The 24,214-nt window shown below is 36.6% G+C and overlaps 1 protein-coding gene across 2 annotated transcripts; it reads right to left on the bottom strand.

The window, feature by feature from the left end:
* Positions 1–182: 182 nt before the first annotated feature.
* Positions 183–22,763, bottom strand: LOC137169717 (transcription factor 7-like 1). Of its 2 annotated transcripts, none has more exons than XM_067573040.1 (9): positions 22,606–22,763; positions 20,821–21,269; positions 12,299–12,379; positions 11,806–11,867; positions 11,599–11,670; positions 11,170–11,302; positions 10,692–10,799; positions 10,521–10,569; positions 183–516 (listed from the first exon to the last, which is right to left on the bottom strand). In XM_067573040.1, exons 2-9 carry the CDS (start codon positions 21,187–21,189, stop codon positions 347–349), a joined length of 1,044 nt encoding a protein of 347 aa, XP_067429141.1. In that variant the 5' UTR covers positions 21,190–21,269; positions 22,606–22,763; the 3' UTR covers positions 183–346. The 2 variants fall into 2 exon arrangements, with proteins under 2 accessions (XP_067429141.1, XP_067429139.1); XM_067573038.1 differs by lacking the exons at positions 183–516; positions 10,521–10,569; positions 10,692–10,799; ... (2 more) ...; positions 11,806–11,867; positions 12,299–12,379 and adding exons at positions 17,242–17,556; positions 18,212–18,260; positions 18,383–18,490; ... (2 more) ...; positions 19,423–19,484; positions 19,925–20,005 and having other exon boundaries at positions 22,606–22,760.
* Between the last annotated feature and the right edge of the window lie 1,451 nt (positions 22,764–24,214).

Here is a 24,214-nt window from a genome sequence, read left to right as displayed (position 1 = left end):
TTTTGATAAACCCCTGAGAATGTTACTCACATTAAAGAGTATTTCTGAGGAAACCTCGTAATGTTTCTTTCGTTTTCTTTCTTCATGCTGTGCCTGTGTTTGACAAAACTGTTCCACTTGACTTTTTAAAAATAATTTGAATAATTTACATATATTTTTATTGTGCTTCTAATTAATTCCAGATGAAGTCGTTTTCCATGAGATAGATAGATAGACAGATTTCGACTACACTCTCAGCATATTGCTTCATTTTTTACATATTTATTTGATGTACTGATGTGTGTTCATGGAGAGGAGGGCAGCTGAGGCTCTGCAGTGCAGGGAAGGGGCTCAAGCTGCTCCATCATCAGTGACACCAGTTCTGCGATTTTGTGCTTGGAGGCAGCTGCATCAGGACGGTGTAAGAGGAGCCTCTATTAAATCTGTCTGTGATGGTCTCCATCTTCACTGTCTGCACTGGAGTCACACATAACTTCCTTGCTTGGTGAGTGACGTCTTCAGGTTTAGATGCAGACGCTATAAAAGAAGATGATTCCACTTAAACCTGCACTGAATAATACTTGTGATAACACACAATTCAGTCTTACGTTGAGTTTAACATTTTCTGAGTTGATGATTATTTTCTGGATTAATTGATTAATTTTTTCTGTCATAAAATGTCATTAAAAAAGCAAAAAATCCTGTTAGAATTTCCCAAAGCTAAGTTAACATTTTCAAAAGTGTTGTTTTATTCAACTAAAAGTCCAAAATCCCAAAATATTAAGTTTAGTTTCATGACAAACACTTTTGTTCTGACAAAAAAATCATTTTTACTGGAAAAATTATTGAAATGATTCAATTGCTGATTTATTTCCTGATGAACGACTAATCAATTGTTTCAACTCTAGTTTACATTGTGGTTACATTCTTTGATCATTTGTGATGACCATGACTTCATGTTAAAAGTCTAAGTGATCTACCTTTCCCTCCATTGTCTGATGCATTATTGTAAACATTAATAGAATTCAAACGTGTTTACTTTGACTAGAGTCTTTAAAAATAATGTGTGAAATCTTTGTATTTTGACTATCTGTGATCTAACCTGGTCAAATATGACCATGTGTCACATGCCATCTAGTTTCATCACATTTCCCCTGAAAACACACTGTGATCCACAGAAATATTGCCTTACCTTCAGTCCTGATGGGAGCTTTGCTCCTCTTCCTCTTTCTCTTTTTGCCCTACACAAAAACAAACACATCAGACTTTTCACTGAAGTCAGCTTCTGAAAACAAGACTCTTTGACTGTGTTTCATCAGCTCTGGTGCAGTGATGTAAACATACGTGAGAGGAGGTTACATACATAATTGTCATTTGATGACCAGTAGGGGTGTCGCTGGGCATGGAGCTGCCGCTCTTTGTTGGCTTGATGGAAATACTTGGCCTTTTCCTTCTCTGACAGCGACTTCCACTGTGGACAGACGACAAAACACTGTCAGCACACACACTTTCACACAACTACAGTATGGCTAGTGTACAAGCACAAACAAAGACATAAAACATGTTAACAGATGCATTAATATGCACACAGATTCAGAATGTAAACTCCACAGTGTATTTGTGTCATTAAATGAAGAAAACTCTCTATTTGAAATGATTATTTCATTTGTTCTCTGGTTATGTGACAATGAAATGGAAATAATTAGCTTTGAAGAAAAGAACAAAAAGTGTTTTCTTAGACTCTGCTCAATAAAGTATGACAACAGAAAACTACCTTTTACCAAACTGTGATGAAGTTTGTGTAACATGGAGTGTCTCAAACATACAGAGCACACACACTTACCCTCTTTCCCAGGATAATATCCACTTGTGCACTCTCTTTAATGTTCAACTCGGCCACAACATTTGGCATCTGCTCCTTCATGTACAGCATGAAGGCATTTGGCGCCTTCTTTACATATGGTATTGTTGTGAAACTGTGAGAAAAAAAAGTATTTAGAATGAAACAATGATGTAAGCAGAATAATGCATCCTTGTCTGTGCTGTATTGTACATTAAAACTAATTAAGACACTAATTATAATAATATTCATGCTGGCATCTTGGTAGACACATACAGTAACAGACACCTGCAATCAAAATATAGGTGATTGTGATTAAGTTAAGAGTCTGTTATATTTATGGTCTTCCATCTGGTGACCTCTGCCACAGATCATGAGCCAGTCACAAATAAGAAAAGTACATTTTGACCAAAACTGGCCAGAGCTCACTTACTGTAACATGGAGCTGTTCAGTGCAGGAGGAGCGGAGTCAGATGGAGCAACCTCGTACACTGTCACTCCATTCCTACATAGATAAAGAGACACAAAGATACATTTGATAATAGAAAGAGTGTGTTTGAAGATACTCACAGAAGCTCAATAGCTGTGTGCTCTTGTGTGTGTGTGTTTGTGTTTATGTGTGTGTCACTCACAGCATGCCAGCAGGACACAGGCTCTGGCCTACAGGGAGCTTTACCACTGGTGCATTACTAGAAACACAAACAAGACAGATTAGCTGCAATGGTGTGATTTGTCCACCAGGCGTCAGAGTTTTCAATCTCTTTTAGTTACAATAACTGCTTCAATAACCTGCAGTAACATCTGTGGAATGAAAACATCTGAAGAATCTATGACACACAGGTAGATAATCATAATACACCAGAGTCCGAGAATACAGCTTTGCTGGAACATAGTTGTTGTTTTTTTTTTAACAAATACATGTATCTAAGCTACATCCGCTGCTTCAAATTTTGTTTAAATAGTTTCAAAATGTGTCATTTTTCTATTGGAGTTTGAACTGGAACTGCAGGAGAAATAGATGTTTGTTCTGTACAGTTGTTCCAGCATTGATATCACTCTCCTACAGCAAGGTTAATAAACCTGCTGTCTTCTTCAACGTGTCTACAACCAAACAGTGAGGATGATTCAGAGTGTTTGTGGTTAATCAGGGTCTTACTGGGTGTGCAGGAGCAACAGGGTAACGTATGGGTGCGGCTGCCATTGTGGCGTCATGCACAGGAAACTGATTTGGCAGGTACTGTAAGGACAGAGGGAGGGTTACTTAAACATAATACACACATTCAAAATGTCATTTCAAAGACCAACACTCATATTCCATGTATGTAAACACCCGATATTTACTTTAACCGACACACAACCCATTTTCAAGCATAATACCGTGTTTGTGATGTAGTAGACTGTCCAATACAAATCATAATGAGCGCCACAGGAACATATATAGTTTGGGGAGATTCTGCTTGCTTTCTAACATCCTCTGTCTTTATTCTAATCTCCAAATTGCAAAATTTCCATTCTTTATTCAAATTCTCCAAATATTTGTGTGGTAATGAGGAGACTGTAATATTAAAATACATTAAAGCTGTACTTTGGGGATTGATGGGAAAGAATGAAACTTCAGCAATCCAAATTAGTCAAATCAAGTGGATATCTTTCAAAGGTCAAGTGTTTTTGGTGTCTTTTTGTTACTATCCTTCCACCCCGGCTCAACAGGGAAGCACAAAGTGGGAATTTTATTCTGAACAGGCAAACTTTTAAAGATATTCACTTGATTTAACTAATTTGCCTCATATGAGCTTCGGATAAACTTTTAAAGTCATTTTTTCACAAAACGAGGACAGTGGATTTTGTCTCCCATTAAATTGAAAGTGCATTATGAAGGGATCTTTAATGGCCAGTATGAACAGAGGGAATGATTACAACAAGAAAAAACTATTTCTGTGTTCACTTGGGCACCTTTTTGGGATTATTGTTTTTTTAAGACAGACTTAAAAAGTTGTGAACCTGTCCTTCAAGTAAAGGATTTGAATACGTCAAGTGTACCTTGAGTGTTACTGTATTCAACCTTTACCTGAGCTTAGTTTCTTTTGAGTAGAAGTTGAAGACTGTGTTGTATTGACAACTAACAGACAATAGAGAGATATTTAACTAATGATAGCTGTGTGTTTAGAGTAATGTCAATTAGCCTTAATGTCGAGTGATTTAACTGTTATATTTAACTGCATTTGTACTTTATTTGTACAGCACCTTTCATGCAAAAAAGAAATGCAGCTCAAAGGACTTTACAGCAAAAGAAATTACATGCAACAAGTGCTTCACATAAAGAAAGACATAAATGGAATAAAATGAACATAAAAGATGTAAATGTACATAAGAAAACTAGGAAGAATAAAATATTTTGATATGAGATAAAATAATTTGAAAATAAACACATAATAAAATTTAATAAATAGAAGTAAAATAAAATGAAGACAAAGTTAAAACATACAATATATAGAATGTATAAAATCAATTAAAAGTCAACATTTTAAAAGAAGTGCAGTAGTGCATAAGTGCAAAGCAGAAGGAGACAAAAGCTATTTAAAGTCTAAGGTGAAGAGATAAGTTTTTAGCTCTCTTTTAAAAATCTGTAGTATGTTCCATAGTTTTGGGGCGTAATCGACAAAGGCTGCATCCCCAATTTTCTTTTGTCTGTTGCTGAGAATCTCAAATAAACCAGCAGCTGATGATTGCAGTGTTCTTGAAGGTAGATAGTTAACAAGGGAGTTTGCAATGTAGCTTGGTACTAGCCCATTAAGGGCTTTTTATGTAAGGAGGAGGACCTTAAAGTCCATTCTAAATGTTATAGGAGGCCAGTACAGAGCAGCTAGAACTGGACTAATGTGTTTTCTCATCCAGGTTCTGATTAATAGTCGAGCTGCAGAGTTTTGAAAGAGCTGAAGTCTCTCAGCGTTTTTTTGCCGGAAGGCCAGTAAAAAGTGCATTACAGTAATCAAGTCGGTTTAAGTGAAGGCATGAATCAGTTTTTCTGCATCTTTTTGATTTATGAATAGTCGTACTTTAGCTATGTTTCTAAGGTGGAAAAATGATGTTTTCATCACCTCGTTGATATGGGACCTGAAGCTTAGATCTGAATCTAAGATAACACCAAGATTTATAACCTCAAATTTAATACAAGGAGTTTATTTTCCCAGATTATTATACAGCATTTCTCTTTTTGTTTTGGGGTCAACTAGTAGGATTTCAGTTTTGCAGACTATCTTTGTATTCTCTTTGTGGACTTTTCCAGTTTTCCTTGGTGATCACAAGTTGTTCACACGTTGTAGCTAGTAGTAAAAAATACAACTGGCTCTTCTGGTGAAATAAACTATGAAAGTACAGTGGAAACCGCTAATAGTGATCACAATTACAGTGATCAACTGCTTATATGGATCAAAAAGCCCGGGACAGAATCATTCCTATACAAATGCTGTTTAAATAATTTGTTTATAGTAATCAATAGTCCGCTTACAGTGTTCATTTGGGGTCTTTTCATATATGAAAACATACGGAAAAAACATTTTCCGGTAATGCTATTTTCTTTTCACCTTACTCCCACAGTACCCGTATGATATGTTTTTAGCGGCTGCGGCACAATTATCAGGCGTTGCAGCGCACCTCCATAGGGTTGTGTGGAGGTGCGGGGTGAGGGTGTTTATTTGTAACCACAGTGAAACAATCAGAAAACAAGGTTTTATTCCTCTCATTCACCGGCTTTCTCGCTACCACTGCTCGCTCTCCTCATCCAATTTCTAGCTCACTTGACCACTGCTTCTCTCTCTCTCTCTCTCTCTCTCTCTCTCTCTCTCTCTCTCTCTCTCTCTCTCTCTCTCTCGCCTTTTTGAAGAGTCAGGAAGCCGTCAGCAAAGCTTAACTTTACTTTTAACGTTATCAAACGAGGAGAAATGTCCTCCCCTCTTCCTAGTAATGTTGTTGTCTTCCCTCATGGCAGGGTTACACAGCGTTACAGGTTGCGTTTCTTTAAAAGTTGTTTCTGGTTCAACTTTCTCGCTGCGGCCCCCACCCCGCAGCACTAAACGCACAACGCACAACTGCCAGCTGCTGCCAGCTGGTGACCTGAGGGTGATGACGCGTGCACATTGAAATCATGACGGGAAAAAGAAAAAAAGAAAGAAAAAAGAATTTTAAAAAAATTTCTTTTTCTTTCTCAAGTCACATGTTATATTTTCCACTGTGTGGGAAAAAAAAACATACATGCTTGTGTGCACATTTTAAAACCCACAAATGTAACCATAAAGAACAAAAACCAACCAGTCAGCATTTCAGAGAAAAAAACAAAAAACTTCTTTGCCTTTTGAAATTCCTTTTAAATAATTTCAATTCAATTTCAATTCAATTCAGATTTTATTAAGGACACAACTCATTGGGGGTCCATAGCAAAATAAAATACAAAGTGTAAAACAAAACAAAAAAGAATAAGTTAATTAACATTTTTTTGTAGAATAAGTTCATTGAAAATAGTTCAGATGAAACAATATGAAAACAGTTTGTTAATTGGCAATGCTGACACATGATGGCATAGAAGTTCAAGTTACTGTAAGTATGTATCACATGAATAGTATTCCATTTTCTTGAATGAGAGCTTTTTTTCTAAATGCTGTACTTGTGCTGTCAAATTTGTGGCAATGTTTTTTTCATTTGCTTTTGTTTTTTCTGTTTACATGTGTTTTTAACATTACTTATTTTTCAAGACTTTACAGATCTTTCAAAGTTAACGTCATTCAGGTACCTCATGACAACTGGCTGATAGTATTGCTGTGTGTGTTATTGGGCATTATTTGTGCACAAAAACTAAATTGTACCCTCACTTGTATTTCGAGGAATTACAGTACAAGATTCAAATTCTTGGTTTATCTGTAAATATGACGTCATTTTGGGTGAATGTGAATGTCCTTTATATTTTGCGTGCACAGTGTAAAATGTAACAGCAGGAGGTGGGTGACGTATGTGTTACCTTGTTCATCAGTTGAAGGACAAACTGTGGGGCTTGTAGTCCTGATAAGGGCAAGGTGTCTGCACATACCAGAGAGTTAAATGTTATACTTGAATTTTATATATTATATCATTTAAAATAATAATAAAATCAATTTAAACATGACACACAGTCAAGTATGAAAGTATTAAGGTTAAGTAAGTTAAACTTGTGTGAAACTTGTGTGAAAACTCAAACTGAAAGTGTGACAGAGCCTAACTTGACCTTTGTGGTTCTGAACATCTGCACTGTCATGCACTGTTACATACAGAATTAGTTTGTCATCAGCAGGAAAGTCTATAGAATTACTACATTTATTCAGAGGTTAATTTCATCCATTTTCAATTATTTAACCAGATAAGTCTTGCTGAGATTAAAATTTTTCAAGAGAGACCTGGCCATAGAAGTTGACTTTTTCCTGACAGACATGTTTTGAAAAACCTGACCCTGTGTAATGCACCAAAAATACAGGCTTGGAGTTGCTAAGGGAGCATTCCACCACGTATGCTTGAAGATTTGTGGTTGGCTGCATCTCACTTACTGTATGTGTAGCGCATGTTTCCCATGAGAACTAAGACATACAAAGGGAAGAATCATAAGCAGACCGACTGTGGGGACAGAGGGGGTGGCCACCACAGGGCCCACACTCAGTGGGAGCCCCGCTAGTGAGCCTGCTGTTTTTATTTCACATTTGGAAATAGGCCTTGTAGTATTGTAGACTGCTGTGTCTGTTTTATGTTTGAGGTATTACTATGTTTTATGTTTAAGTTCATTTGTGTTTATGGATAGGAATAGATAGGATATATCAGCTATTTTACAGTTGTAAATTTTAAAATGACTTTATCAGAAGCCCCTGAAGAGTGCTCCGTCCCCTCTGTGCTGAGAGTCTAGCTCCCTGAGCAAAGGGTTCAGGTTATTATTTTGCACAGTTGTACATTAATTAATACAATATTGCGTATGATACGTAAAACACTGACGTAACCACGCTTGTGTGACGTATTATATGCGGGAGAAGGAAACAAAATGACTGACATAGTGTCACATGTAAGTTTAAACATCATGGTTTGTAGGATATTGGAATAGGCATTATATGATACATTTCAATTCGCTAATACATTTTTGATGATATGCAGATTTCCATTGATTGTTTTGACGATCGTGATGGAAGAAACGGTGTTGTTGTCTATGACGATAAAACATTCCCCATTTCTCTCCAACAAGTGAGGTTTCAACCAGCTAGTTTAAAGTGCACATTCAAAATAAAACTAAGAATCTGGACTCATACAACGGATACATTTTCATGTAGTTTGTATTGTGTGTTTTTGCTCCTTGCTTGACCAGGATGCCATACAGGAGATTGCTTCTGGAGATGGACGAGGCCCTCAAAGGTTAATGTTATCTTATGGTCATTTGCACTATGCTTTGCATGTGTGATATTTGAATGTGTTACTTTATTGACTGTCTGGTCATCTGTTAATGCTACAAATTTACCTGATTTGTCTTTATGTTTAAATGCTGTACTAGTTCTGTGAGAGTTTTCCAATGTCCTTGTTATGAAGTTGAGGACACTAACATGGAGCCGGGTCCTCCAGAGACTGCTGAGGAATCACACGCCAGGTAAAAAAAATAATTTAAATTTTGTTGATAGACATAATTTACAAAAGTTTTTTTCCTTAAAAGGAGGACAAAGGAGTTGGTGCCACTGTTTCTGTCTTCTGAATGCTGTTTGTAAAATCTCTCCACAAACCAAGCCAGGAATCTTGGTTTAGTCATGGACTCAGACCTGGATTTCAACAGCCACATTGAGACAATTACAAAGTCAGCCTACTATCACCTAAAGATAGCTACTGCTATCTACTATCACCTAAAGAATATATCAAGAGTTAAAAGACCTATGTCTCAGCAGGATTTGGAAAAAAAACTTGTGCATGCATTTATCTTCAGTAGACTTGACCACTGCAATGGTGTCTTCACAGGTCTCCCTAAAAAAATCGATCAGACAGCTGCAGCTGATTCAGAATGCTACTGCTTGAGTCCTCACTAAGACAAAGAAAGTGGATCATATCACTCCAGTTCTCAGATCTTTACACGGGCTTCCTGTCTGTCAAAGAATTGATTTTAAAATACTGCCGTTGATTTATAAAGCACTGAATGTTTTAGGGTCAAAATACACTTCTGATCTGCTGTTACGTTATGAACCATCCAGACCATCCAGATATTCTGTTCTGATGCCTTTGATGCTCTATGTAAAGCACTTTGAATTGCCTTGTTGTTGAAATTTGCTTTACAAATAAACTTGCCTTGCCTATCAATTGTGAATTAAGTCCTGTGGTGACTGGGCCAATTTCGTGCCTCATCTGGCCCATGCTTTATGTTGCTTTCAGTGTTACAAGTACTCACATTTCAGATATGTAGAGAATTGGTTTTGCAGCATAATTCCCCTGGGTGTGGCTTTGTTTCGGGGGGTAATCTTTACATCAATCAGATCTAAAGCCACACTGTTTATCAATCTAAGCTCATGCATGTATTGTTAGTTATGTATCTTGCTTCAATAATGATTGAAGCATGTCTGCTCCGAGCTTTGAATTTGGGATTTTATTATTTACTGTATAGCTGAGTGTCTCAGCTGTTTGCTGCATGTCAGGTGGATTGCTGGGTTTAGATTCTTCCATCTTATTTCATTTGATGGCATATCCCCCTCATGATCTGAGGTGGTTAGCAGGGGAATGGTGCCTAGGCCCACACATAGCAGATTTTTCATAAAAGGCTGGGGCTGGGTTTTTTATCTGTTTTCATTTAACTATACCTTCCAGACTACGAAACTAAGTGTTTTAGCATCTTTCATTTACTTATATGAAACGGTTAGCACTAGCATTGCTATGCTACACTTTTGAGCTACTTATCCACTCCGTGATTAATGCAGATTTGGATGGTGTACCCAAGTCTGCTAGTTAGCTTAACACAGTAACTTTCAAACCATATCAGGCTAATTTGAATTCTCATTCTAGCTAAAAGCAAAGAAAGGTGCACTGCATGGTTTTCTCATGGGGGAGACAAGAGTAAGTATTATGAAGTCAGCTTGGTCAGATAGCCAAATCAATTATCTTTCTCTTAAATATGATTGGGCAGGTATTTATTACGTAATAAATTCTCTAGTTTAGCCCCGCCTAACTGCAACCCAGTAACAAGGGAAGGGAGAGAGACTTTCTAAAGAATTACATAGGCTATGTCAAAGACTATGTGCTCATAGTTTTTAGGTGTTTACCATTTGCACATTAGATCCCAAATTACATGATTAATAGCCAATCATGGAATTGCCTTTCCAGGGGCTTTAAGTTTATTTTCATGACAAACACTTTTGTCGACTAATCAATTGTTTCAACTCTAGTTTACATTGTGGTTACATTCTTTGATCATTTGTGATGACCATGACTTCATGTTAAAAGTCTAAGTGATCTACTTTTCCCTCCATTGTCTGATGCATTATTGTAAACGTTAATAGAATTCAAACGTGTTTACTTTGACTAGAGTCTTTAAAGATAATGTGTGAAATCTTTGTATTTTGACTATCTGTGATCTAACCTGGTCAAATATGACCATGTGTCACATGTCATCTAGTTTCATCACATTTCCCCTGAAAACACACTGTGATCCACAGAAATATTGCCTTACCTTCAGTCCTGATGGGAGCTTTGCTCCTCTTCCTCTTTCTCTTTTTGCCCTACACAAAAACAAACACATCAGACTTTTCACTGAAGTCAGCTTCTGAAAACAAGAATCTTTGACTGTGTTTCATCAGCTCTGGTGCAGTGATGTAAACATACGTGAGAAGAGGTTACATACATAGTTGTCATTTGATGACCAGTAGGGGTATTTCTGGGCATGGAGCTGCCGCTCTTTGTTGGCTTGATGGAAATACTTGGCCTTTTCCTTCTCTGACAGCGACTTCCACTGTGGACAGACGACAAAACACTGTCAGCACACACACTTTCACACAACTATAGTGTGGCTAGTGTACAAGCACAAACAAAGACATAAAACATGTTAACAGATGCATTAATATGCACACAGATTCAGAATGTAAACTCAACAGTGTATTTGTGTCATTAAATGATGAAAACTCTATTTGAATTGATTATTTCATTTGTTCTCTGGTTATGTGACAATGAAATGGAAATAATTAGCTTTGAAGAAAAGAACAAAAAGTGTTTTCTTAGACTCTGCTCAATAAAGTATGACAACAGAAAACTACCTTTTACCAAACTGTGATGAAGTTTGTGTAACATGGAGTGTCTCAAACATACAGAGCACACACACTTACCCTCTTTCCCAGGATAATATTCACTTGTGCACTCTCTTTAATGTTCAACTCGGCCACAACATTTGGCCTCTGCTCCTTCATGTACAGCACGGAGGCATTTGGCGGCTTCTTTACATATGGTATTGTTGTGAAACTGTGAGAAAAAAAGTATTTAGAATGAAACAATGATGTAAGCAGAATAATGCATCCTTGTCTGTGCTGTATTGTACATTAAAACTAATTAAGACACTGATTATAATAATATTCATGCTGGCATCTTGGTAGACACATACAGTAACAGACACCTGCAATCAAAATATAGGTGATTGTGATTCAGTTAAGAGTCTGGTTTATTTATGGTCTTCCATCTGATGACCTCTGCCACAGATCATGAGCCAGTCACAAATAAGAAAAGTACATTTTGACCAAAACTGGCCAGAGCTCACTTACTGTAACATGGAGGTGTTCAGTGCAGGAGGAGCGGAGTCAGATGGAGCAACCTCGTACACTGTCTCTCCATTCCTACATAGATAAAGAGACACAAAGATACATTTGATAATAGAAAGAGTGTGTTTGAAGATACTCACAGAAGCTCAATAGCTGTGTGCTCTTGTGTGTGTGTGTGTGTGTGTTTGTGTTTATGTGTGTGTCACTTACAGCATGCCAGCAGGACACAGGCTCTGGCTTACAGGGAGCTTCACCACTGGTGCGTTGTTATACTAACAAACACAGGGACAGATTAGCTGTAATGATGTGATTTGTCCACCAGGTGTCAGAGTTTTCAATCTCTTTCAGTTACAATAACTGCTTCAATAACCTGCAGTAACATCTGTGGAGAGAAAACATCTGGACAATCTATGACACACAGGTAGATAATCATAATACACCAGAGTCCGAAAATACAGCTTTGCTGGAACATAGTTTATTTTCCTAACAAATGCATGCATCTAAGTTGCAAGACTACACTGCTTCAACTTTTATTTAATTTTATTTGTAAGTGCAGGACAAATAGGTGGTTGTTCTGTACAGTTGTTCCAGCATTGATATCACTCTCCCACAGCAAGGTTAATAAACCTGCTGTCTTCTTCAACGTGTCTACAACCAAACAGTGAAGATGATTCAGAGTGTTTGTGGTTAATCAGGGTCTTACTGGGTGTGCAGAAGCAACAGGGTAACGTATGGGTGCGGCTGCCATTGTGGCGTCATGCACAGGAAACTGATTTGGCAGGTACTGTAAGGACAGAGGGAGGGTTACTTAAACATAATACACACATTCAAAATGTCATTTCAAAGACCAACGCTCATATTCCATGTATGTAAACACCCGATATTTACTTTAACCGACACACAACCCATTTTCAAGCATAATACCGTGTTTGTGATGTAGTAGACTGTCCAATACAAATCATAATGAGCGCCACAGGAACATATATAGTTTGGGGAGATTCTGCTTGCTTTCTAACATCCTCTTTCTTTATTCTAATCTCCAAATTGCAAAATTTCCGTTCTTTATTCAAATTCTCCAAATATTTGTGTGGTAATGAGGAGACTGTAATATTAAAATACATTAAAGCTGTACTTTGGGGATTGATGGGAAAGTATGAAACGTCAGCAATCCAAATTAGTCAAATCAAGTGGATATCTTTCAAAGGTCAAGTGTTTTTGGTGTCTTTTTGTTACTATCCTTCCACCCCGGCTCAACAGGGAAGCACAAAGTGGGAATTTTATACTAAACAGACAAATTTAGATATTCACTTGATTTAACTCATTTGCCTCATATTAGCTTCAGATAAACTTTTTAATTCATTTTTTCACAAAACGAGGAGAGTGGATTTTGTCTCCCATTAAATTGAAAGTGCATTATGAAGGGATCTTTAATGGCCAGTATGAACAGAGGGAATGATTACAACAAGAAAAAACTATTTCTGTGTTCACTTGGGAACCGTTTTGGGATTATTGTTTTAAGACAGACTTAAAAAGTTGTGAACCTGTTCTTCAAGTAAAGGATTTGAATACGTCGAGTGTACCTTGAGTGTTACTGTATTCAACCTTTACCTGAGCTTAGTTTCTTTTGAGTAGAAGTTGAAGACTGTGTTGTATTGACAACTAACAATAGACAATAGAGAGATATTTAACTAATGATAGCTGTGTGTTTAGAGTAATGTCAATTAGCCTTAATGTCGAGTGATTTAACTGTTATATTTAACTGCATTTGTACTTTATTTGTACAGCACCTTTCATGCAAAAAAGAAATGCAGCTCAAAGGACTTTACAGCAAAAGAAATTACATGCACCAAGTGCTTCACATAAAGAAAGACATAAATGGAATAAAATGAACATAAAAGATGTAAATGTACATAAGAAAACTAGGAAGAATAAAATATTTTGATATGAGATAAAATAATGTGAAAATAAAACACATAATAAAATTTAATAAATAGAAGTAAAATAAAATGAAAACAAAGTTAAAACATACAATATATAGAATGTATAAAATCAATTAAAAGTCAACATTTTAAAAGAAGTGCAGTAGTGCATAAGTGCAAAGCAGAAGGAGACAAAAGCTATTTAAAGTCTAAGGTGAAGAGATAAGTTTTTAGCTCTCTTTTAAAAATCTGTAGTATGTTCCATAGTTTTGGGGCGTAATCGACAAAGGCTGCATCCCCAATTTTCTTTTATCTGTTGCTGAGAATCTCAAATAAACCAGCAGCTGATGATTGCAGTGTTCTTGAAGGTAGATAGTTAACAAGGGAGTTTGCAATGTAGCTTGGTACTAGCCCATTAAGGGCTTTTTATGTAAGGAGGAGGACCTTAAAGTCCATTCTAAATGTTATAGGAGGCCAGTACAGAGCAGCTAGAACTGGACTAATGTGTTTTCTCATCCAGGTTCTGATTAATAGTCGAGCTGCAGAGTTTTGAAAGAGCTGAAGTCTCTCAGCGTTTTTTTGCCGGAAGGCCAGTAAAAAGTGCATTACAGTAATCAAGTCGGTTTAAGTGAAGGCATGAATCAGTTTTTCTGCATCTTTTTGATTTATGAATAGTCGTACTTTAGCTATGTTTCTAAGGTGGAAAAATGATGTTTTCATCACCTCGTTGATATGGGACCTGAAGCTTAGATCTGAATCTAAGATAACACCAAGATTTATAACCTCAAATTTAATACAAGGAGTTTATTTTCCCAGATTATTATACAGCATTTCTCTTTTTGTTTTGGGGTCAACTAGTAGGATTTCCGTTTTGCAGACTATCTTTGTATTCTCTTTGTGGACTTTTCCAGTTTTCCTTGGTGATCACACGTTGTAGCTAGTAGTAAAAAATACAACTGTCTCTTCTGGTGAAATAAACTATGAAAATACAGTGGAAACCGCTAATAGTGATCACAATTACAGTGATCAACTGCTTATATGGATCAAAAAGCCCGGGACAGAATCATTCCTATACAAATGCTGTTTAAATAATTTGTTTTTAGTAATCAATAGTCCACTTACAGTGTTCATGTATGGCCTTGTAGTATTGTAGAATGCTGTGTCTATTTTATGTTGGAGGTATTACTGTGTTTTATGTTTAAGTTCATTTGTGTTTATGGATAGGAATAGATAGGATATGTCAGCTATTTTACAGTTGTAAATTTTAAAATGACTTTATCAGAAGCCCCTGAAGAGTGCTCCGTCCCCTCTGCTGAGAGTCTAGCTCCGCCCGGGGGGTGGGGTATAAAAGTCTGAACTATAAAAGTCAAGTTCATTTCTTCTTGGGCTGTGAAAAGACATTTCTAATCCAACCAATGAGGATGGACGTTACTTCTCTCAGTTAAGATGGTAATCTCAAAATTGATGAACAGAGGGGAAGTAATCCACAAGGATCTCAAGAAAAGAGGTATGTTTTTTTTTTAGTTTTTTATGTTTTGTTTTGGTGTTTTTTAGGGTTTTGAGGGTAATGAAGAACAATTTGTACTTCATTTGGGAACACACATTGAGTCAAGTGTCATCAGCGTATATGAAGTACGTAGTTGGACACTATATAACGTTGGTTATTCTGGTGATTTTGAAGAGAGAGATTTTAATTTGTAATGGGTGTAATTTTAAAAATATTTGAATAAATCAATGATGATCAGTGATAAATTTTGATTTTGTTTATAAGAGGAATTAATTAGATATTCTTGCCTTCTGTGATAAAAACAAAAAAGTCTGACAAACAAAAAACTGTTATGAGAAACGATGTAGGCTCAGCAAAGGGTTTCAGGTTATTATTTTGCACAGTTGTACATTAATTAATACAATATTGCGTATGATACGTAAAACACTGACGTAACCACGCTTGTGTGACGTATTGTATGCGGGAGAAGGAAGTAAAATGACTCACATGGCGTCGCATGTAAGTTTAAACATCATGGTTAGTAGGATATTGGAATAGGCATTATGTGATACATTTCAATTCGCTAATACATTTTTGATGATATGCAGATTTCCATTGATTGTTTTGACGATCGTGGTGGAAGAAACGGTGTTATTGTCTATGACGATAAAACATTCCCCATTTCTCTCCGACAAGTGAGGTTTTCAACCAATTTAAGAGTGAAATGAGCAAACTTGTACAGGTGTTTGTGTAGTATGTTGGAGTACTGCAGTTTTTGGAAGTTATTGTTTATATATTAGTGTGAATTGAATTGAGTTGAGCATGCTTTTTTGATGTGAACATTAGCATTGTTAGCATGCAGATTAATGTAAGCACACCGTGGTTAGTATTGTATTAGAATAGGCATTATATGATACATTTCAGTTCCCTAACACGTTTTTGATAATATTGCAGATTTCCATAGAGTGTGTTGATGATCGTGATGGAAGAAACGGTGTTGTCGTCTATGACGATAAAACATTCCCCGTTTCTCTCCAACAAGTGAGGTTTCAACCAGCTAGTTTGAAGTGCACATTCAAAATAAAACTAAGAATCTGGTCTCATACCACGGATACATTTTCATGTAGTTTGTATTGTGTGTTTTTGTTCCTTGCTTGACCAGGATGCCACACAAGGAACTGCTTCTGAAGATGGACGAGGCCCTCAAAGGTTAATGTTATCTTATGGTCATTTGCACTACGCTTTGCATGTGTAATATTTGAATGTGTTACTTTATTGACTGTCTGGTCATCTGTTAATGCTACAAATTTACCTGATTTGTCTTTATGTTTAAATGCTGTACTAGTTCTGTGAGAGTTTTCCAACGTCCCCGTTATGAAGTTGAGGACACTAACATGGAGCCGGGTCCTCCAGAGACTGCTGAAGAATCACACGCCAGGTAGAAAAAATAATTTAAATTTTGTTGATAGACATAATTCACAAAAGTTTTTTTTCCTTAAAAGGAGGACAAAGGAGTTGGTGCCACTGTTTCTGTCTTCTGAATAATGTGCGTAAAATCTTTCCACAAACTAAACCAGAAAAAAGTCAGCCTACTATCACCTAAAGAATATATATCAAGAATTAAAGAATTTATGTCTCAGCAGGATTTGGAAAAACTTGTCCATGCATTTATCTTCAATAGACTTGACTACTGTAATGTCCTCACAGGTCTCCCTAAAAAATCAATCAGACAGCTGCAGCTGATTCAGAATGCTACTGCTCGAGTCCTCACCAAGACCAAAGTGGATCACATCACTCCAGTTCTCACATCTTTACACTGGCTTACTGTCTGTCAAAGAATTGATGGTTTATAAAGCACTGAATGGTTTAGGGCCAAAATACATTTCTGATCTGCTGCTACGTTATGAACCATCCATACTGTCATATGTAAGCGTCTTATATTTGTGATGTTGTTTTCTAATTTTGACACATATTCTTTTGTACATCACCTGTGACCCCACTGACTAAAGACTCTTACACAGACTCAAATGGTTTGAATGGAAATTTTACATTTTTTGATAAACCCCTGAGAATGTTACTCACATTAAAGAGTATTTCTGAGGAAACCTTGTAATGTTTCTTTCGTTTTCTTTCTTCATGCTGTGCCTGTGTTTGACAAAACTGTTCCACTTGACTTTTTAAAAATAATTTGAATAATTTACATATATTTTTATTGTGCTTCTAATTAATTCCAGATGAAGTCGTTTTCCATGAGATAGATAGACAGATTTCGACTACACTCTCAGCATATTGTTTCATTTTTTACATATTTATTTGATGTACTGATGTGTGTTCATGGAGAGGAGGGCAGCTGAGGCTCTGCAGTGCAGTGCAAGCTGCTCCATCATCAGTGACACCAGTTCTGCGATTTTGTGCTTGGAGGCAGCTGCATCAGGACGGTGTAAGAGGAGCCTCTATTAAATCTGTCTGTGATGGTCTCCATCTTCACTGTCTGCACTGGAGTCACACATAACTTCCTTGCTTGGTGAGTGACGTCTTCAGGTTTAGACGCAGACGCTATAAAAGAAGATGATTCCACTTAAACCTGCACTGAATAATACTTGTGATAACACACAATTCAGTCTTACGTTGAGTTTAACATTTTCTGAGTTGATGATTATTTTCTGGATTAATTGATTAATTTTTTCTGTCATAAAATGTCATTAAAAAAGCAAAAAATCCTGTTAGAATTTCCCAAAGCTAAGTTAACATTTTCAAAAGTGTTGTTTTATTCAACTAAAAGTCCAAAATCCCAAAATATTAAGTTTAGTTTCATGACAAACACTTTTGTTCTGACAAAAAAATCATTTTTACTGGAAAAATTATTGAAATGATTCAATTGCTGATTTATTTCCTGATGAACGACTAATCAATTGTTTCAACTCTAGTTTACATTGTGGTTACATTCTTTGATCATTTGTGATGACCATGACTTCATGTTAAAAGTCTAAGTGATCTACTTTTCCCTCCATTGTCTGATGCATTATTGTAAACGTTAATAGAATTCAAACGTGTTTACTTTGACTAGAGTCTTTAAAGATAATGTGTGAAATCTTTGTATTTTGACTATCTGTGATCTAACCTGGTCAAATATGACCATGTGTCACATGTCATCTAGTTTCATCACATTTCCCCTGAAAACACACTGTGATCCACAGAAATATTGCCTTACCTTCAGTCCTGATGGGAGCTTTGCTCCTCTTCCTCTTTCTCTTTTTGCCCTACACAAAAACAAACACATCAGACTTTTCACTGAAGTCAGCTTCTGAAAACAAGACTCTTTGACTGTGTTTCATCAGCTCTGGTGCAGTGATGTAAACATACGTGAGAAGAGGTTACATACATAGTTGTCATTTGATGACCAGTAGGGGTATTTCTGGGCATGGAGCTGCCGCTCTTTGTTGGCTTGATGGAAATACTTGGCCTTTTCCTTCTCTGACAGCGACTTCCACTGTGGACAGACGACAAAACACTGTCAGCACACACACTTTCACACAACTATAGTGTGGCTAGTGTACAAGCACAAACAAAGACATAAAACATGTTAACAGATGCATTAATATGCACACAGAATCAGAATGTAAACTCCACAGTGTATTTGTGTCATTAAATGATGAAAACTCTCTATTTGAATTGAATCTGCTCAATAAAGTATGACAACAGAAAACTACCTTTTACTAAACTGTGATGAAGTTTGTGTAACATGGAGTGTCTCAAACATACAGAGCACACACACTTACCCTCTTTCCCAGGATAATATTCACTTGTGCACTCTCTTTAATGTTCAACTCGGCCACAACATTTGGCCTCTGCTCCTTCATGTACAGCATGAAGGCATTTGGCGGCTTCTTTACATATGGTATTTTTGTGAAACTGTGAGAAAAAAAAAGTATTTAGAATGAAACAATGATGTAAGCAGAATAATGCATCCTTGTCTGTGCTGTATTGTACATTAAAACTAATTAAGACACTAATTATAATAATATTCATGCTGGCATCTTGGTAGACACATACAGTAACAGACACCTGCAATCAAAATATAGGTGATTGTGATTAAGTTAAGAGTCTGTTATATTTATGGTCTTCAATCTGACCTCTGCCACAGATCATGAGCCAGTCACAAATAAGAAAAGTACATTTTGACCAAAACTGGCCAGAGCTCACTTACTGTAACATGGAGCTGTTCAGTGCAGGAGGAGCGGAGTCAGATGGAGCAACCTCGTACACTGTCACTCCATTCCTACATAGATAAAGAGACACAAAGATACATTTGATAATAGAAAGAGTGTGTTTGAAGATACTCACAGAAGCTCAATAGCTGTGTGCTCTTGTGTGTGTGTGTGTGTGTGTGTGTGTGTTTGTGTTTATGTGTGTGTCACTTACAGCATGCCAGCAGGACACAGGCTCTGGCTTACAGGGAGCTTCACCACTGGTGCGTTGTTATACTAGAAACACAAACATACAGAGGACAGATTAGCTGTAATGGTGTCATTTGTCCACCAGGTGTCAGAGTTTTCAATCTCTTTCAGTTACAATAACTGCTTCAATAACCTGCAGTAACATCTGTGGAGAGAAAACATCCGGACAATCTATGACACACAGGTAGATAATCATAATACACCAGAGTCCGAAAATACAGCTTTGCTGGAACATAGTTTATTTATTTTAACAAATACATGCATCTAAGTTGCAAGACTACACTGCTTCAACTTTTATTTAATTTTATTTGTAAGTGCAGGACAAATAGATGGTTGTTCTGTACAGTTGTTCCAGCATTGATATCACTCTCCTATAGCAAGGTTAATAAACCTGCTGTCTTCTTCACTGTGTCTACAACCAAACAGTGAGGATGATTCAGAGTGTTTGTGGTTAATCAGGGTCTTACTGGGTATGCAGAAGCAACAGGAAAATGTACAGGTGATGCTGCCATTGGGGTGTAATGCACAGGGAACTGATTTGGCAGGTACTGTAAGGACAGAGGGAGGGTTACCCAAATATAATACACACATTCAAAATATCATTTCAGAGACCAACACTTATACTCCATGTATGTAAACACCCAATCTTTACTTTAACTGACACATAACCCATTTCTTTTCCCTTTGAAGAAGCCCCCTTCCCACTCAGAAATATTAAAAAATGTAAAAAAAAAAAAAAAAAAAAATGTATGCCTCACCCAACCTTGTAGAATCCCCGTCCTAATCTCAACATAAGGTCCCAAATATGAATTAACAAACATGGAAAAGCATCAAAAACATAATTGACCTGTTCTCCTGTCCTGAGGAGACAGGTCAGTTAGTTGATTCATTGATCAGCTATTCAAGAGAAAATCAATTGGGTGCTCTGTTAAAAATGTGTGCCATTCCAGCCCCGTACTTGTAGGGATGTCCTGATGGACGGGAGGATTTGTAAGTTACTGAATTTAGTAATGAATAGTTGCCATTCAGAAAAAAACAAATCTATTTTTCGAATTTAATGAAAAAAATGATATGCTCCAAGCTTTTGAGAAGTGGGAGACCCGAGAGATTTCAAACAAATTCTACAACATGCCTTAAGTGAACCTCAGTCACAAAACAGCTTCACTGCGCTGAATATTTTTGAATTATGACTAATTGGCAGTTATTAAGCTTATTGATCAGCAGAGCCTTACAGTACTGTCATATTACTCATTACATCCAACAGCACATAGGATAACAGAGTGGGCTTAGATTAAACTAAGCTTCTACCACCATTGATAAAATTCTTATGATAGAGATCCCTAACTTATGCTTAGTATCTTACCTGTCCCAGGTTATGCATGTTGTTTTGATTATACAGTGGTGGTTCTTGGTAAATGATGGGAGCAGGCTGTTTAACATTCAGTCCAGGAGCAGCCATCAATGGACTCGGTTGCTGATAGCTGAGTGGAGCTGCTCCCAGGGGGATGCACTCACGATATCCTGCTATAAGACTCTCCGCTGGTTGAAAGTGGGTATCAGATCTTTGCCCAGGAGGCCCGGGAGGAGGAGGAAGAGGAAGAGGAGGAGGAGGAAGAAGCAGTACAGAGTTGAATGTGTCCCTCAACGTATCAGTTATCATATCCTGGAGAGTGGAAATCAACTCTCCCCGCTGCATCCCCTCGACAGCACTGTCAAAATCTGCACTATTCATCCCGTTTGCAGAAGTTTTGTGGGCTGTTTCCCAGAACTCACCCACAAGAAGAATGACTCTTCCTGAAGGTTGCTGGGCTTCTGTGACACACATTAATAGGAAGCTGGTTTTGAGACACTTTTATAGGGAGTAACATCAGAGATAAAAGCACCAGGCGCAAACTAGATTCCTTCACATTTCAGAGGGAAATACTGTACATTTTATTTTACTACATTTATCTTACTGCTATTACTTTGCAGATAAAGATTTTATGCAGTTAATTTAATGCATGATCAGCTTATGAAATATGATGTATTGTTAAAGATTGAACTACCCAACAACATATAAAGTAGTAGTAAAATTTCACCCCGACGTCATGCAACATTTAAATAAGGCTTACATGGTGATGAATCAATATTAATAAACCACTAATTATATTTGAATTATAAGCAATTTTTCTGATAATACTTCTGCTCTTTAAGTAAAATGTTGAATTTGCTTGTAGTACTTTTACATTGTTGTAGTGTTACTTATACTTATAGGATGGGTTCAAAAGTTTTCAAGTCTGTCTTAAAACAAGAGTCAGATGCCCAAATGAAAATTGAGAGAGATTTTGCTTGCTGTAATCATTCCTCCTGCTAACACTGCTCACTGGAAGATCCCTTCTAAATGTGCTTTCAGTGTAAATGATGGAGGACAAAATCAACAGTCCTCCCTCTGTGCAAGAATGTATATAAAGTTATTTAGAATTAGTTTAAAGTTTATTTGAAGCTCATATGAAGCTTCAGCCATCGAATTAGTCAAATCACGTGGATATCTTTCAACATTCATGTGTTTTCAGGTGTCTTTTTGTTACTATCTTCTCACCCCCGCTCAACAGGGAAACACAAAGTGGGAATTTTATACTAAACAGACAAACTTAGATATTCACTTGATTTAACTCATTTGCCTGTTATTATTTCAGATAAACTTTGCACAAAACAAGGACAGTGGATTTCGTCTCCCATCACTTATATTATAAGTGCATTAGGAAGGGATCTCTTGATGGCCAGTATGAACAGGAGGAATGATTACAGCAAGAAAAAACTATTTCATTGTTCATTTGGGCACCTTTTTGGGATTATTGTTTTAAGACAGACTTAAAAGATTGTGAACCCGTCCTTCAAGTAAAGGATTTGAATACATCTTCCACCACTGTGCCAGGGGGCCTTGAGTGTTACTGTATTCAACCTCTAGCTGAACTGAGTTTCTTTTTGAGTTCAAATTGAAGAATTGTATTGTATTGACAACTAACAGACATTAAAGGAAATATTCATCCAATGATAGCTGTGTATTTAAAGTCATCTCAATTAACCATAATGTTGCGTGTCTTATATGTTATATTTAATTGGATTTGAAAACATCACATTCCAGCCAAAAAGCTATTTGAGTACTTACCTACTGACAGTTCAGTTAGCAAACTATCTTTGTATTCTCTTTGTGCACTTTTCCAGTTTCCCTTGAATGATTTGGTGATCACAATAAGTTGGTGAAAATACAACTACCTCTCCTGGTGAAATAGATCAACTGCTTAGAAATCACTCCTCTAGTGTCCCATTCTGTTAGAATGTCATGATGTACATTATGACTTCATGAATGAATTTCAATATTCTATTCCCTCTCCTATTTTGTCATATTATTGTCTATTTTCAATACATCTTCATCAATATGCAGTTTATACAGTTTATTTTTAATCATTACAATTATCAATGCCCTTATGCCTTCTCTGCCCACTGGAATACTCCTTATTTCAGTCCTATGCACTTGTAGAAGTGGCCCTCCCTGGTCAGAAAATTAAGAAAATTAGAGTGTTTACCCATATAGCAATGTAGAGTGTGTTAAAATGATGAAATGTGATAATTATGATTTGTGCGGTTTTTCAAGGAAAAGGGAAAAACAAATACATTTTTAAATACATTTTTGCACAAAAGGGAGACTGTAGATTTTGTCCGCAATTGCTTACATTGAAAGTGCATTATAAAGGGATCTCTTAATGGCCAGTATGAACAGGAGGAATGATTACAGCAAGAAAACCACGTGTCAATGTTCATTTGGGCACCTGACTGTTGTTTTAGGACAAACTTTAAAAAAAAAAGTGAACTCATCCTTTAACATTACAGACATGAACCAACAAACAAGTAATTAGAATACTATGTGTATTTTCATCCAGATCTACAGTAGATACAGATGAAAGAATTCTTAACATTTTCTATTATTCAAAAACACATGAAGAATTTTGTCAGGTTTGTGCTCTGAGTACTATCTATTTTTTCTGCATTTTAGTCTGGTCACTCAGACCTGTAAATGCATTTTGTGTTTAGGAAAATCTATGTCCTATATTCAGTGCTGTTATACTGTAGAAATACACAGTTGAAAGTATTTCCAAATACAGAAGCATACAGTGAAGATGAAAACCACAAACACACAGATCGGTATTTTTGCTCAGTGCTATTGGGTGTGGATTGATTTATTGACACTAACCTTTTGTGAATAGTGTAAAATGTGCAAATGAAAAATATGCACAAACATGCTGTTATTATAGAGTTGTCAGAAAGAATATCAGACACAAAGACATCCATCACAATACATTCCCGTCAATAGCATTTAATTAACAGGTTAAGAGCAGACATGCAACAACGGCAAAGATGGCTACATAAACTGTTGATGAGAAGACAGTTTTCTTAAGTTTGACATTTAATTTTCAAGTCTACAAATTTACACATATTCACATATTTGTATAAAAATGTGACACCTCAAAGTATGGTCCAAATTTGATTCATAGACAACAAAAGACTCCTCACCAAACATGAAAACATGTGACTACATGTACTGTATGTTAAATTCACCTCACATGTAATACAGTATTAAAGTGTCTCATAGGGTGTGGATTAAAGCAGAAATCTGTAACTAATCTCTATTAAAATATAAGTCTTTTTCAACATCATGGTTGAACAATGTTGGAAACTAAAATGAACACATTTACTGTGGTTGTACATGCTTTCTATGA

Source organism: Thunnus thynnus, chromosome 18, assembly GCF_963924715.1.
Source record: "Thunnus thynnus chromosome 18, fThuThy2.1, whole genome shotgun sequence".
Classification (NCBI taxonomy): domain Eukaryota; kingdom Metazoa; phylum Chordata; class Actinopteri; order Scombriformes; family Scombridae; genus Thunnus; species Thunnus thynnus.
The sequence above is the reverse complement of the archived record's forward strand: the minus strand, read 5'-3'. Positions and strand labels throughout refer to the sequence as shown.